Genomic DNA, 15,219 nt, shown 5'->3' with positions numbered 1-15,219 from the left:
ATGGGGGGTGAGCGGAAGTGGGGCAGTGCTGGAAGGGAGGAGGGCATGGTGTCTGAGCGCACCCAGTCCACCCAGCAGAGGGACAGCTGAGGTGCACAAACTGGGCCTGACCAGGGACAATCACCGCAAACTCACCCGCAGGAAGGTGGGGAAGCCCTGGCCATAGTACCCGACGGCAAAGTAGTCTGGCTTGGGTCTGAGGATTTTCATGATGTTTTCATAGAACTTCGCCTGCTGGACCTGAAAGAGGAAAACTCACAGCTCATAACAACCCAGATGTGTGTCAAAGGCACACTTAGCTCAGGGCGGCCTCAGTGCAGACGTGCTCCTTACACCAGCACCCGTGTGCGCACACCTACACATCGGGGGAAGCGTCTGCGATTGTAACAGTACAGCGGGTCCTCTGTATCTGCAAGTTCCACGTCCACAGAGTCAACAACAACAGATTTCAACTATTAGAAAACAAGTCCCCCATTGTGTTCCCCCCCAAAAAATACCTCGAATTTGACACATGCCCAACATCACATCGAATCCATGCAAATGAATCGGTGTGCAGGCAGGCCCTGCTGTAGCCTGTATCAAATAGAGGTTCTATGCCATTTACATAGGGGCCTTGAGCATCTGCAGAGTTTGTCAGCTGGGGGTCCTGGCACCAGTGTCCCCATGATGCCAGGGGACACCTGCAGCAGCTCTATCTGGCGCAGACCATGTACCAGGCAAATCGCTCTACCTGCACTAGCTCATTTACTTGCATCACCCTCATAGTAACCCCACGAGTACTGCATCTCCATTTTGCAGATAAAGAAACGTTATCTCATGGTGCAGCCCGTGGGTAAGGAAGCGAAGCTGGCCAGCTGTCACCGGCCTGTGTCCGTGCAGGTGTGTGGATGGATGTGTGTCTGCATATCGACGTCTTCCCATGCGTGCACATGGCATATATCATCGCCTCTAAGAGGCGTGTGTTTTCCACATTTCCGCATCTCTGGAACAGTCTGCCTCTTACTTCTCACCTGATGGCCTCTTGTGATTGATATGAGCCAGAAAGAAATCACTGGCCAGACATGGCACATAGAAAGGGACAAACTGTGACATCCGAAACCTGCTACAGATGGAAGATGTGTGTGCATGGACCCAGGCACGAGCCTGTGATGTGGGCTTGGTACCCGGATGTGTGTGCATGCCAGCATGTGTGTGAATATGTACAGTGTGTGTGTGAGTGTGTGCATGCATAAATGTGTCCTGAGCATGTGTGTGCAGGCCTTCGGGCCTCCCTATCTGCAAAACGCCTATGTGGATACACTCATGGGGCAGATATAAGTGTTTTCTCTTCAAGCACATCTCTTAGAACACTATACTCCATAACCATCCCCCCCCCATCCCCCCAAACTCTCTCCTATAAACTCTCTCCCAACATTCGGACTCTCATTAGAGCTGGACTGGCCTCTAAAAGGGGCTATGATGGGGCTCTGGGTCTGGCTCTCAGGTCACCAGGAAGTAGGTGGGGGTGGGGGTGGGGGGCAGCAACCTAAAAGTTCTCCACATCTTCCCTGCAGAGGCAGCCTCCAGGCCAGCCCGGCCTCTGCAGCACAAGCAGCATGGCTGCTCCCCCACTTCCACTCCCTCCCCCTAATCACAAGCACCCAGGAGCTAATGGGGAACGGCCAGATGGGGAGCACTTTAATGTGATTTATCTGTTCATCAGAAAGCACGAATTTGCGTTTTTATTTAATTGGCTCAGTGATTTGTGGGAATTTGACTGCAAATGGAGCACAGCGCTGATTGGGTGAGCGGCCGCGGCAGCGCCCAGTGCCAAGCAGGTACTTAACGCCCATCCCTGTGGCTGTCTGATGAGTTTTCCCAGAATTCCTCCCTTTGGAAATATTCCCAATGGGGAGGGAGCTGCTCAGCACAGCCCAGCTCAGGTCAGGCCCTCCCTCCATCCTTTCTCTGTGTCCCACCTGGCTGGCCTCCCGCCCCCTCGCCCTCCTCTGTGAGGAGCCGGTCCCGAGCACCAGCCTCCAGAACAGTCTGCTCTGAGGTGGCACCTTACCAGGTTCTGGCTGAGCAGCTCGTAGTCAAAGATCTCCATCTCGTACTGCTCCGCCAGCTCCTTGCACAGGCTGATGGCCTCCTCCCACATCTGCAGGAAGGGCACGGAGACAGAGGTTAGGGGCGCCTCCAGGCGGGCAGGGCCTTTGCAGAGGAAGGGACCTGGTGGCTGTGTCTCCTGGGACTCAGTGGCAAGCCTGGCCCAGCCCCAGCCCTAGCCCCAGCCCCACGTACAGGGAGCCCCAGCCCACACACAGGGACCCTAGCCCAAGCACAGGGAGCTCCAGCCCCATACACAGGGAGCCCCAGCCCCACGCACAGGGAGCCCCAGCCCACACACAGGAAGCCCCAGCCCCACGCACAGGGATCCCCAGCCCCACGCACAGGGAGCCCCAGTCCCACGCACAGGGAGCCCCAGCCCCATGCACAGGGAGCCCCAGCCCACGCACAGGGATCCCCAGCCCCATGCACAGGGAGCCCCAGCCCACGCACAGGGATCCCCAGCCCCATGCACAGGGAGCCCAGCCCACGCACAGGGAGCCCCAGCCCCATGCACAGGGAGCCCAGCCCACGCACAGGGATCCCCAGCCCCATGCACAGGGAGCCCAGCCCACGCACAGGGAGCCCCAGCCCACGCACAGGGAGCTCAGTGCTTCCCAGGAGCCCTTCCTTTGCCTCTCAGCCCAGTTTCTTGACAAATAACGGAGCAGCTGCATACTAGGCTGAACATGGTCCCCACAGGCTCTCGGGGAGGTTACTGGCGGCTTCTGTATTCCGCAGGTAAGATGCAGAGCCTCATGGGCAGACCAGTGGCCCAGCTCAGATGCCCAACCCAAAGCAGGGCCAGGATGCCCACCTGGGGGTGGCCCGGGGCCTTGCTTCACTCCTGCCTCAGAAGTGAATGAACTCCCTCAGCTGCCCCGTGCAGGCGGGGCAGGGAGGTGTAGCTCTATTTTCCAAAGAGAAATGGTTCACAGAGAAGTAAGCAGGTGCCTGGGCGCAGGGTTTCTGGAGATAGAGATGGGGCCAGATCCACTTCTCCTGGTGCTCATGCCTGGGGTCCTTCCACTCTGCCAGCCTGACGCCTTTCCCTTCTGGCCATCTCCCCTCCCTCCCTCTCTCCTCCTTCCCTCCCTCCCTTCCTCTGCCCCTTTCTTTGGTGTGTGTATGTGGTAAGGACACGAGATCTACCATTAACAGAATTTTTTAAAAACCTAGTTAGCTGTTTGTAATTGGTTGTTATTCATATACATATATATTATTATTATTATTATTATTGATTTCAGAGAGGAAGGGAGAGGGACAGGGAGAGATGGAAACATCAATGACAAGTGAATCATTGATCGGCTGCCTCCTGCACGTCCCACACTGGGGATAGAGCCCACAACCTGGGCATGTGCCCTGACTGGGAATTGAACTGTGACCTCCTGGTTCATAGGTTGACACTCATCCTCTGAGCCATACCAGCTGGGCGACCATCTAAACAGAATTTTAAGTTCACGATGGAACCCAGGATTGCTAAGCAATGCCAATGCTGCCCAGCCGCTCTCTAGAGCCCAGTCATCTGTGTAACTGAACCGACGCAGTCCCTTCTCAGTGGGGTTATTTTGGGGCGGGGGTGCGTGTGCAGGGGCCGCATAGAGGCGGGGATGGGAGTGGTACTAGAGTAATAAAAAGAGTGATTGAGGTGTTTTAAAAGATAGGTCTTTTCTGTATTTAAAACCAATTCTGAAAACAATCCCTGGACATAGGGGACCATTTCCCTCTGCTTTGTGTGAGACTGGAGCTGACAGATCACCCCTCCATCTGCAACCACAGGGGTGGGAACCCCAGCGGAGAGGCCGGGGAAGGCACGGTGGGCAGAGGTCTGGCAATCTCAAGGGATACCCATAACATTTCACATTTGGTTTAAAATAGAAAAAATGCACCTAAATGGAGAAGCTGGGGAGGTGGGGGAGGAGAGAGGGGAGGTTGCCAAAATGCAGTGTGTGCTTTGTAGCAAAAGTGCTCTCTCTGCATTCAAGCATAAAAATAAATAGAAGCAAGTGCGGAGTGCAGGCGCCATGGCTGTAAACCCATGGACAGCGTAGGGAGCAGCGCAAAAGAGCTTTATGTGCCAGAAGGAACCAAGTCTGTGGGCCAGGCCGCCTGGTGCTTCCTCTTCAGCCAGAACAAGGGGTGGTGGTAACACCCTGAGCTGGCCAGGGGACTGTGGCTCAAGTGGAGGTCTTTGCCAACTTCATACCATAATATGCCAGAAATGCTCTTCCCGTGTGTGAGAGACCACTAAGGGACCAGGAAGGAAGCCAGGCGGGAGTTAGGGACCTGGGATTTCCTCCCACATCTGCCCTTGTGGTCACTGGGACCTCTGACAGTCACTGATCCCTGAGCCTGATACAGTCCAGGGCCTGCTGGCTTCCAGGCGTGACATGGTATACAGTGGTGGAGCAGATATAAATGTGGAACATAAGCGAGTAAAGCACACAAAAAAAATAGATGTAATTTGGGTTCTGAGGGATGTAGAGGAGTCTACCAGGTGGTGACAGATGGAGTTACGGGGTAGAAAGCCATGATGTGTGCTTGGAGCAATGAGTTTCTAAGGAGGAGAGGTGTGGGGGAAAAGAAGTTGAAAGGATGCTAAGGAATATGGGCTTCATTCTAGAAATTTCCACACAGTGGCTTTCAGAGTGAGCCGTACCCATCTGCTCCTCCTCTCTGCTCCCGAAGTATTTAGTCACTACCCTGTTCCACCCCCTCTCCCACAATTGCACAACACCAAAGGGTAATGTACAAAAAACATCATGATTGGCATGTCCATCTTGCCATCTTGCCAGTCTTTGAGATTGGGGATTATGGCTTCTCCTCTCTGCTTAGCACAGGGTTGGTCGAATTGGATACCTTGCAGAGAACAAAGCTCAGCATGCACTTTTGGGGCTCCCCTACCCCACTGTGACAACTTTGTCAGCTGGTAAACCAACAGTACGCTGACTGGATGTCTCGCAGGGCAGGAGGTTCCAGAGATGGCAGAATCTCTGCCCTCAAGAGGCTTATAATGGTAAATTATAAAAACAGTGTTGTTCACCCACTCAGCTCCTGGGAATTTATAAGCCCTTCCCAGACATTACCTCATTTTGTCTTTCAAGGGAAGGTGGGGGGATCAGACTAAGACAGATGCGAGGAACTGCAGTGCGAGGACAGACCAAATTCAGTGCTAAACTGTGTCCTGAGGAACAACAGAGGCCTTGCGATTCAGAGGAGAGGCAGCAGGTAATGACAGAGGAAATGGCCTTCAACTGGGGCCTTGAAGGTGGAGTCGGTGATGATGGTGACAGTCACAGCTCAGCCAGATGTCACTATGTACCAGGCCCTGTGCTACATGTTCCACATGCAGCTTCTCACCTAATTTTCCCAATATCACTAAGAAGTGGGTATGATTCATATCTCACTATTATGAGTATGGAATTGGCATATCCTAGAGGCCGAGGGAACTGTGGGTAGAGGACCAAGTTGCGAAGCCCAGGCCACCTGAGTGTCCAGGTGTGCAATACTGGTGCCATGAACAAAGGTGGTAGGACTGGAGATGGAGAGAAATGGTCGGACTTAGGACTGGGATGGAGATATGCAGATGGGTTGGTATGGAGCACAGGAGAGAGCCACCCTTCCCGGTAGCAGGGTCCCCACAGAGAGGGAAGGCGGGGACAAATTACCTTTCCTTTGTCAAAGTAACCTATGATGATCTCATACAGCGTCTCCTTCAGCTGGCGGTGGGTCTGGGGGTGCTGCTGGCCCGTCTGCATGACCTGTGAGGCACACTGCTCATCTGACCACTGTGGAGAGAGGACATGCGGGGTCATCAGGGGCTGAGGGGCCACTGAGGGTGGGTGCCTCCCTCATGGATGAGAAGCTGTCTCCCTGCCACCCTGGGTGTCAGCAGCCAGTCGGAGAGATACTGGTTGACAGGCTACATTTGGGAAGCACCCCTTGATTTTTGCTGAGTCATGCTTGAGTCTCTACTGCAGTGGTTCTCAACCTGTGGGTCACGACCCCTTTGGTGGTCAAACGACCCTTTCACAGGGGTCGCCTAAGACCATCCTGCATATCAGATATTTACATGATGATTCATAACAGTAGCAACAGTACAATTATGAAGTAGCAACAAAAATAATTTTATGGTTGTGTCACAACATGAGGAACTGTATTTAAAGGGCCAGAAGGTTGAGAACCACTGCTCTACTGGCTCATATATGTGGTGTGTAGGGACTTTCTCTGAACTCCTAGGAGACAGGGTCCCAGCTCTTCAAAAGCCAGAGGAAATCCCTCAGACTTTGTCCAGCTCTAGCAGCACTTTCAATAGCAGGAAAATGACTCAAGTGGAGGTCTGGGTGTGCTAATGATTTATGGTTGATGTCTGGATATTATAGAAAACAGTTGGATGTTATATAAAACCATAAGACATATCTCGAGGGGTTACTGTTGCTGCTAAATGTGAAGGTCACAGAGACCTTATGTGCCAGGAGAAGCAGTGCAGAGAAGTAACCTTGCCAGATCAAGTTGTTGGACTCAGAGCAACACAAAATTTATTTGGCTAATTCTTTTTTCTTTTCTTTCTTTTCTTTTTAACTCTTCCACTGGCTGTGAGGCCCGAGGGGAATCCCTGAATGAATCCACTGCATGGGAAGGGCAGTACCTTGAGAAGCCAAGTGTGGAGAAGGAGCGTGTAGGCAGCCTCCGTGTAGTTGTCACAGTCCAGGTGAAGATCGCGGAGTTTGTACAGGTACCTGTTTGGGGAAACAAGCTGAGTTACCAGGTGATAAGGAGGCAGGTTGTAGGGCCAGGTAGAAGCCAGACAGAGCAACTGAGTACCTCTGGGGAATTCTCCCTCCCTAATAGCCAGCGCCCTTGTGTGGTCATGATGACAGCACTTGGCATCTGTGGGGCACTGGGTGTGTGGCAGGTACTATGCTAAGTCTTTTAAATGCCTCAGATCATTTAATCCTCATGACAACCCTGTAAAACGGGTCTGTTGGGGATACCCATTTTCGGATGAGAAAACTATGGCCTGGAAAAGTCAGGCATGCTTTGGGCCAGTACCATTCAACTTCATACTGAAGACTCCAGCCAATGCAATATGACAAGAGAAATCAGGGAAGGAGAACTGAGTAACTCGTCAGAAGTCACGTGCTAATAAATAGAAGAGCTGAAACGTGATCCCAGGTAACTGTCCTTAGAGCCCATGCTCTGGTCCTTGTTCTATTCCAGAGCATGAACAAGCCACGGCCCTGCAAAGGGGCAGATCCTACCTGCTCTTCAGTGTTCTCTGGGGATAAAGGAAGTACATTTAAGGAAGGAAGTGGACCAGGGGCTGGAGATTGGATATTCACTTCCAGACCTGGAGCTGTCAGCAGGGAGAATCTACTATTCAACAATAATCACATCCCCACCACCCGTCCATTTACAATGTGATGCTCCAATTCTGATCCCGGGGAGGACTGTATGGATGAGTGGTGTTGAGGACAGGGCAGGAACAAAGGAAGGGAGCTCTGGTCAATTCTTAATTTGACACATAAGAGGTATTAAGGGGCAGGGAATTAATTTTCGGTGCCTTCCTTTGCTCATCGGTAAGATGGCAACTCTCACAAAACACACTTATGGGCATATAAAGAGCCAAGCAGTCCATGTCGGAAGGCTCAGAAAGTGACGGCTAGCATTGCAGCGGATAAATGCAAGTTTGCACTGGAAGTGATTAGCCTAGAGCCAGCACTGAGCTGTAATGGTTCTTATCTATTTTCATTGTGAATTCGGTTCTTCTACAAAGAAGAACCTGCCACTGTTGGAAACAGATTCAGAGCCAGAGCACCACTGCTCTGGCGACTTGTATGTCATCAGGAGCAGGCAACACTTAGTGCTTGAGTGCAGGGGTGATGCTGTGATGCAAGCCCCGGTCTCTTCCTCTGAGAGGGAAGGCGGTGTCTGCCAAGACTGTGCCCTGACTGCCTAACCACAGGGTACAAAGGCTTCTGAAGCAGCTGCTCTCAAAGCAGAGCTCAGTGCTCAGGCTTAGGCTCCTGCTAGAAGAAACCTATCTGCACAGAATGTCACCAAAGGAGAAGCTGGCCACATGAAACATGGCCCGCGAGCCAGATGCAGGCTGCCTGACCTCAGGGCAGGGACTGGCAAAGATTCTGAGGAGAAAAAGGCAGCTAGTGGTTTTTGATAACTAATGAGCCAGGACATCCTAGTGACCTTTCTCTCATTTCTTGATTCAACCAGCCAAGTTGTGCTGAGCGCACGGCTGTACCAGGCACTAGAGATAGTGGGGACAAAAGTAGACACCATTCTCAGGACTTGGCATTTATACAGTCTAGGGGAAGGGGGCAGATGTCAATCAAATCATCAAATAAATAATTGCCAAAAGATAGCTATGATCAATGTCATGGAGGAGGATCTATGTTACTATGACAGCAGGATTCATCCAGGTGGGGCTTATAGCAAGGTTTCCATAGTGTGACAGGTGGACTGGCATCTGCAGGTAAGGGGATGAATGAATGATCAAATGATCTCATTCATTCATTCATTCATTCATTCATTCATTCATTCATTTATCAAATGGTGCTTTATATATTCTATTCATTCATTCTCCCTACAATCCTTTCATAGATAAGAAAACTGAGACCTGAGTTGAAGTAGATGGAGCTAGAAATAGGTAAAGCCAGGTTTTGAAACCAGCTATTTCTGCCTCTACAATCATGGCCTTTCCACCCTCGACCCGTTAACTTCCTGCTGATCAATCAGAGTGATCAGTGAAATTGCACGTGGCCTACACGTAGGGAGTGTTGAGCCTGTGGTCCACCTTTAGAAACCCCTCCATCTATGGCTGAACCCGCCTTATCCCAGCCTGCCTGTCCTTGGATCTCTGATGGCTGGGTCCACAGCACGTGGAGAGCACAGTCAGAGGGAGAGCCTTCGTGGTTCTTATAACCCCTAATTCGCCAGCGCACCCTCTCCTCTCCTACGTCAACTCCAGGGGGTGGTGATCACTTGCAGTGCCCACAGCAACGCAACCTGATGGGCCCAACCTGGGTTCAAACTCAAACACCTACCGGTGCCAGCTGGGCAGTGAGGGAGATGCCCCAGAAGCTCAGGGGTGAGCAGAGACAGTGCTGTGCCCAGAGCTCCCCTACTCTGCCTCAAGGAGCCCCACCACCAGTCTGGGTGATGGTTGTCAGGACAGGATAAGGGCCCAGTGCCGCCATACCTTCTTGGTGTTTCAGGAGAAGAGGGACATTTTGATTTTTGGGGTAAAAATCTCTAGACTAAAGAAAAATGGCAATTAAAAGTGTCTTTAAATATTATGTCTGCCAAATAAAACAGACTTTTAGACTACATCCTTGTCTACAACATCTGGTTTAGGAAAATGTGGTTTTCCTAGAAGACTCTATAGTCCTCAAATCTCCAAAGCTTATGGAGAGCTGGGAGCCACTACCTGTGTTTCTAAAATGGGAAGGAGAGAAGAGAGGTTGGAGGGAGGGCACCGTGTGCCGGGCACTTCACCTGTAGCATCTCTTGTAGTCCTCAGAACACAAGGTAGAACGAAGACATCCTGCAGGGGAAATCACAGCCCAGAGGGGCTGAGGGAAATAACCAGGGTCTCAGGAAAACAAGGGGAGACCCCAGGCCTCTTGGACCCACAGCTTTGCGCTACTACAATAAGCCATGTCTAGTGATGCTATAAATACTCTCAAGCTCAGGACAACCTATGGAATTATACCTTTTCTAAGCGATAGTTCCTGTTTCTGGATTAATGCTAAACTAAATTAGACCTATCCTCAGTACTAGCAGAGTGAGTTCAGACTTTGAGTTAGAGCCTGAAGGGGCCATGGTCAACTGTGCTTTGCAGGTCCTGGTGACATAGAGATGTGCATGAGGATATAGGCCCAAGAATTCCGTCACTGCACTGTGTATGACAGAAAAGAGCTGGAAACACCTAAGTGTTCAACAATATTGGATTGACTGTATAAATTACGGTATATTCTGGAAAGAGAATTTTATAGTTTCATTAAAAATGATATCAAAAGAAAAAAAATGATGTCGAAATATATCTGTTGACATGGAATTCTTGTCAAGCAAAGAATACATTATAAGCAATGTGATCCCATTTTTGCAAAAAATGTGCATGCATAGAATTCAATCCTATCTAATAAAAGAGAAACATGGTAATTAGTGTACAACCGCTACCCTTCCCATTGGCTAATTAGGGCAATATGCAAATTAACTGCCAGCCAAGATGGCGGCCGGCAGCCAGGCAGCTTGAAACTAACATGAGGCTTGCTTGCTTCAGTGACCGAGGAAACCAACGTTCCCCGCCTGCCTTGCTGGCCTCTGAGCCTGCAGTTTGAAACACTGTAACAAATATAGAAGCTAAACAAAACCCCAGAAACCTGCTTTCAGCAAGCCGGGATCTCAGAGCTGGAGTTGATACAGTGTTTTGATTATAGAACCGAAACAAACCAGATACCTGCTTTCAGCAGCAGAGACCTCAGAGCTGGAGCCTCAGAGCTAAAGCTGGCCCAGAATAAAAAAAAAAAGAAAAAAAGGAGCAGTTGGGAGCTTCCGTCACCCGCCAGACTGAAAACAGCCCTCAGCCCCTCACCCAGAATGGCCAGGCACCCCAGTGGGGACCCCCACCCTGAAGGGTGTGTGACCAGCTGCAAACAGCCATCATCTCCTCACCCAGGCTGGCAAGGCACCCCAGTGGGGACCCCCACCCTGATCCAGGACACCTTTCAGGGCAAACCAGCCGGCCCCCACACGTGCACCAGGCCTCTATCCTATATAGTAAAAGGGTAATATGCCTCCCAGCACCGGGATCAGCGGACCCGAGAGGCCTCCCGGCACCAGGATCAGCATGACAGGGGGCAGCACCCAAACCCTCGATCGCCCTGCGGCTGTGTGTGACAGGGGGCGGGGCCACAACCTCCCTATCGGCCCTGCTCTGTTTGTGACAGGGGAAGGCGCCCCAACCCCCTGATCAGCCCTGCTCTGTGCCTGATAGCGGGGAGCTCCCCATCCCCCTGATTGCCCTGCGGCTCTGTGTGTGACACAGTGCGGCGCCCCAACCCCCTCCCCCCCCGCCCCCTCGCCCCACGGGCCCTGCTCTGTGTGTGACGGGGTAGAGCCATAACCTCCCCATTGGCCTTGCCCTGAGTGTGACAGGGTGCGGCACCCCAACCCCCTGATCCGCCCTGCTCTGTGTGTGACAGGGGGCGGTGCCCCAACTCCCCTATTGGCCCTACTCTGTGAGTGACAGGGGGGAGCTCCCCAACCCCCTGATCGGCCCTGCTCTGTGCATGACAGGGGGTGGCGCCGCAACCTCCCCATCGACCCTGCCTTGAGTGTGACAGGGGGCGGTGCCCCAACCCCCCAATCAGCCCTACCCTGAGCGTGACTGAGGGTGGCATCACAACCTCCCAATCTGCCCTGCTCTGTGCATGACAGGGGCGGCGCCCCAACTTCCCAATCAGCCCTGCTCTGAACCCGACCAGGGGCTGCACCTAGGGATTGGGCCTGCCCTCTGCCACCCGGGAGCAGGCCTAAGCCAGCAGGTCGTTATCTCCCGAGGGGTCCCAGACTGCGAGAGGGCATAGGCCGGGCTGAGGGACCTCCCCTTCCCCCCAAGTGCACAAATTTTTTTGCACCGGGCCTCTAGTTTATATATAAATATAAAAGGGTCTGGGAATATGTATGGATTATTGGCGTTTATTTCATTTTTTTGTTTTGCTTGTCTGTATTTTATGAGTATTTTTTTGTCTTGGTAATTAATATGTGTTATTTCTGCAATGAGTAAAAATAACAGGATGTTTTTTTAAAACTTTGAAGAAAAAAATATGATTCTGAGAAAAATTGGCAAGGGAGTTCTTTGCTCCAGGCTAATGTCCCAAAAAATCCTTCATTACATGCCCAAATAGCTGCCTTTCACATGCCTACAAGAAAGCGCCATCATACATCATAGCATTTTTTCCCCTTTGAATCTGGGCTGCCAATGACCTGACTACATGCCTTATAAACGCAGGACTTGGGCTTCACGTGCCAGCCTTGCACCAAATACAAGTGCGATGTCCCAGCTCGAGCCACAAGGTGGGTTAAGGAGAGTTTGAGCTGTAGATATTGCAAAACAATATGGCAGGTCAGAGAACTCCCAGCGGGCTTGCGGGCTGATGACGGGGAATGAAAGGGGCTGAATCTGGGGAGATTGATAGGAATCGGTACACAGAGGGCCTGAGAACCAAGAAGGTAAGTTTAAATTCTGGCCTGAGACAATAGGGAGCCATCGATGGGTATTGAGCGGGAGAGTGACACAGCAGGACTGGGTTTTAGAAAACAAAAATCTTACCTTATGTACATCTCTTCCCGATTGTTATCTTTGTAGAAATTCTAGGTGGGAAGGAAAACAGTGGTGAGTGCTTTTCTTTGCAGAGCGGCAGGGGTGGAGGGTGCAGCGACGGAGATGAGGAGGAAGATTGGTGTTTACTATCTGGGCGGCCCGAGATGGGAGCAAGAAATTGCATTTCCTGAATGCATCCAACAGCCTCATTAGGAGATTTTGCCATGGGAATCACTCCCTGATCCTCAGACAATGGAGGGACAAAGGAAATAACAGCCATCACGTATCAGGGGCTGCAGTGGAGCTACTGGCTGTGCTGAGAGGTGGGCTGCCGAGGCCGAGGCCGAGGCCACCTACACTGACAAAGTCCACTGTGAGGGCAGCCTGGCTTGATCTTCACAGGGGCAGACCCTGTACCCGGGTGGGGCTGAGTTGGAATCAGAGTAACAGCAATAATCAGAGTAACAGTCATAGAAATCATAATACGTAGATCCCAGTGATGATAACTCCTGACCATGCGGAATTATCAGGGGTTACAGTGAGATTCCACAGCCAAAGACATTTAAACCTGGAAATTTGAGCTCAGGGGCCATTCAGACCAGTGGTCATCCTGGGCTCCACCCAGAGATCCTGTCCCGTGTATTTTAAAGTAAGTCCTTACTGATTTTGAGCCAGAAGGTCCTGATGGGATCTGTGGGCCACACGTGGAGAAAACCCGATAGACTCCAGTGCAGCCAGAGGGCAGGGGATGTGTTCCAGGCACAGTCAGTGGGTGGCAGAGCCATACGAGACCTCAGCTCTCCTGATACCCCTGACCTCCACCCTGTCCTCCGCCCCGATACCACACTGATACCCAAAACTAGCAGGGTCTACTTGCTTCTAGAACGGCCTGTCCAAAGCTTTCTCCCAGGTGAGTCTGAAGGTCAATTTCTTCTACTAACTTCTGTGTCTTCATAGAGACAGACTGCTAAACTCCAGGAAAACCCCACTCCATGCTCTGTATGTAAAGTGGGCCTGGTGGAGTGATTAGCAATGAATTCCTTTCTGCTATAATCAGGATTTTTAAACTCCCCTTAGCAGTTAGGGAAATCAATTGGCAATATCAAGGCTGTTAAAAAGGGAAATGGAGGCCACACCACAGGACTTTGGGGACAGGGCTTGAACGGTGTTTCTAGACACTGAGAATGGCAGGGGCTCATTGTGATGGATGCCACGTGGTCTCTGGTCAACTTTCCTCATTGTAACCACTGAGGGTGGGCAGGCATGGTGGGTGTGAGGCACTGTGGCTGCCTCTATCTGTGTATTGTCCACATCACAGGACATGGGAAGAGAGACATTCAGGAGTTTCCCATGGCGGGTCCTGTGTACAGAGGCTAAGAGCCCGGCTATGGGATTAGCTGCCCTGAATAGCCTGTGCCCCACACTCATTTTCTAGAAATTCTAGTTATTAGTGTTATTTCATTCTGTAAGAGAGAGCAATTACCACACAGTGAGCATTTAACCACAGGCCAGGACCGCACGGCCTATGAAATGGGTACTATTCTTTTCTCCATGGAACAGATAAACACACTAAACCAGTGGTTCTCAACCTTCCTAATACCACGACCCTTTAATACAGTTTCTCATGTTGTGGTGACCCCCAACCATAAAGTTATTTTCATTGCTACTTCATAACTGTAATTTTGCTACTGTTATGAATCGTAATGTAAATATCTGATATGCTATATGTGTTTTCCGATGGTCGCGACCAACAGGTTGAGAACCATCAGAAAGCCTCCTTGACGGTCTACTCTACTAATTATCTGAGGGAGCACGAGAACCCGTGGGCTGTGTGTCTCCAAAGCTCACCTCTTAACCACTTCCTGCTGCCGCCTTCCTCCCATGGGATGTGTTAGGTGCTAAAGGCAATACATTCCCATTTCAGTTATAAGGAAACTGAGGCACAGAAAGGTGATGTGATTGCCTCAGACACAAAGCCAGCAGATGGCAGAGCAGGAGTTCAGTCTTACATCTGTCTGATTCACAGAGCCCTAAGTGCTGTCTTCGGATCAAGAACAGTAGTGAGCCCCAAAGCCAGGCCTGCCCCCGGACTCCGCCCCGCCTACCAGCAGGTTCACGGTGCAGCTCATTCGGTTGTCTTTGCTCTCATCCGTCATCACGCCCCGGTAGTCCAGCAGTTTCTCCAGGAGGCCTTTGACCAGGTTCACGAAGTTCGCCACGGACTTGGCAATGGTCAGGTGCTCGGCGGCACACTCCATTAGGCTGTGGGCAGACAGGAGGGCAGTGAGCTGGGCCGGGAAGAAGCTGTGCTGGGGTGAGGGGTACAGGGGGGTGGGGTGGGGTGGAGCACAAGCCAAATAATCTAGTGAATTCAAGTTCCCCTGCTTCATTGGCTCATTTTGTGCATTTTCCAACCACTTATTCATTATACACTTATTTGCACTTAATATAGCAGTTCAATGGATCACAGTTCAATGGATCACAGTTCAATGAATCCTCACAATCCAAACTCATGGCACTTGCGGGTCAACTGTGATTTTCCCCACCTCCTCATCAAAATTGGGAAAAATAAAAATAAATTTTCAGTATGGGCAATGATTCAGGAAAATGGTCACCTTTATACACCCACATTGGGAGTAAATCAGTACAACTTTGGGGAGGGGGTAGCAATTTTCACAATATCAAAATCACAAATGTGCATATCCTTTGACCCAATAATTCTACTTTGGGGAATCTATTCTTCAGAAATGTTCTCAGAAGTATGCCAGGATATACTTATAACACTGATA

At 51.0% G+C, this 15,219-nt stretch overlaps 1 protein-coding gene across 2 annotated transcripts in view; it reads right to left on the bottom strand.

The window, feature by feature from the left end:
- DOCK2 (dedicator of cytokinesis 2) overlaps window positions 1–15,219 on the bottom strand; it is a 374,023-nt gene that overhangs the window by 26,859 nt on the left and 331,945 nt on the right. For both annotated transcript variants that reach the window (XM_081091711.1, XM_081091712.1), the window contains exons 35-40: window positions 14,536–14,692; window positions 12,440–12,480; window positions 6,737–6,827; window positions 5,757–5,876; window positions 2,051–2,140; window positions 136–240 (exon numbers count right to left, since the gene is read on the bottom strand). In XM_081091711.1, coding sequence (XP_080947837.1) covers window positions 136–240; window positions 2,051–2,140; window positions 5,757–5,876; window positions 6,737–6,827; window positions 12,440–12,480; window positions 14,536–14,692 — 604 coding nt within the window. The remainder of the gene's footprint in view (window positions 1–135; window positions 241–2,050; window positions 2,141–5,756; window positions 5,877–6,736; window positions 6,828–12,439; window positions 12,481–14,535; window positions 14,693–15,219) is intronic.

The sequence above is a fragment of the Myotis nattereri genome (genome assembly GCF_964212035.1).
Source record: "Myotis nattereri genome assembly, chromosome: 5".
NCBI lineage: Eukaryota > Metazoa > Chordata > Mammalia > Chiroptera > Vespertilionidae > Myotis > Myotis nattereri.
This window is presented reverse-complemented; position numbering and strand designations above follow the sequence as displayed.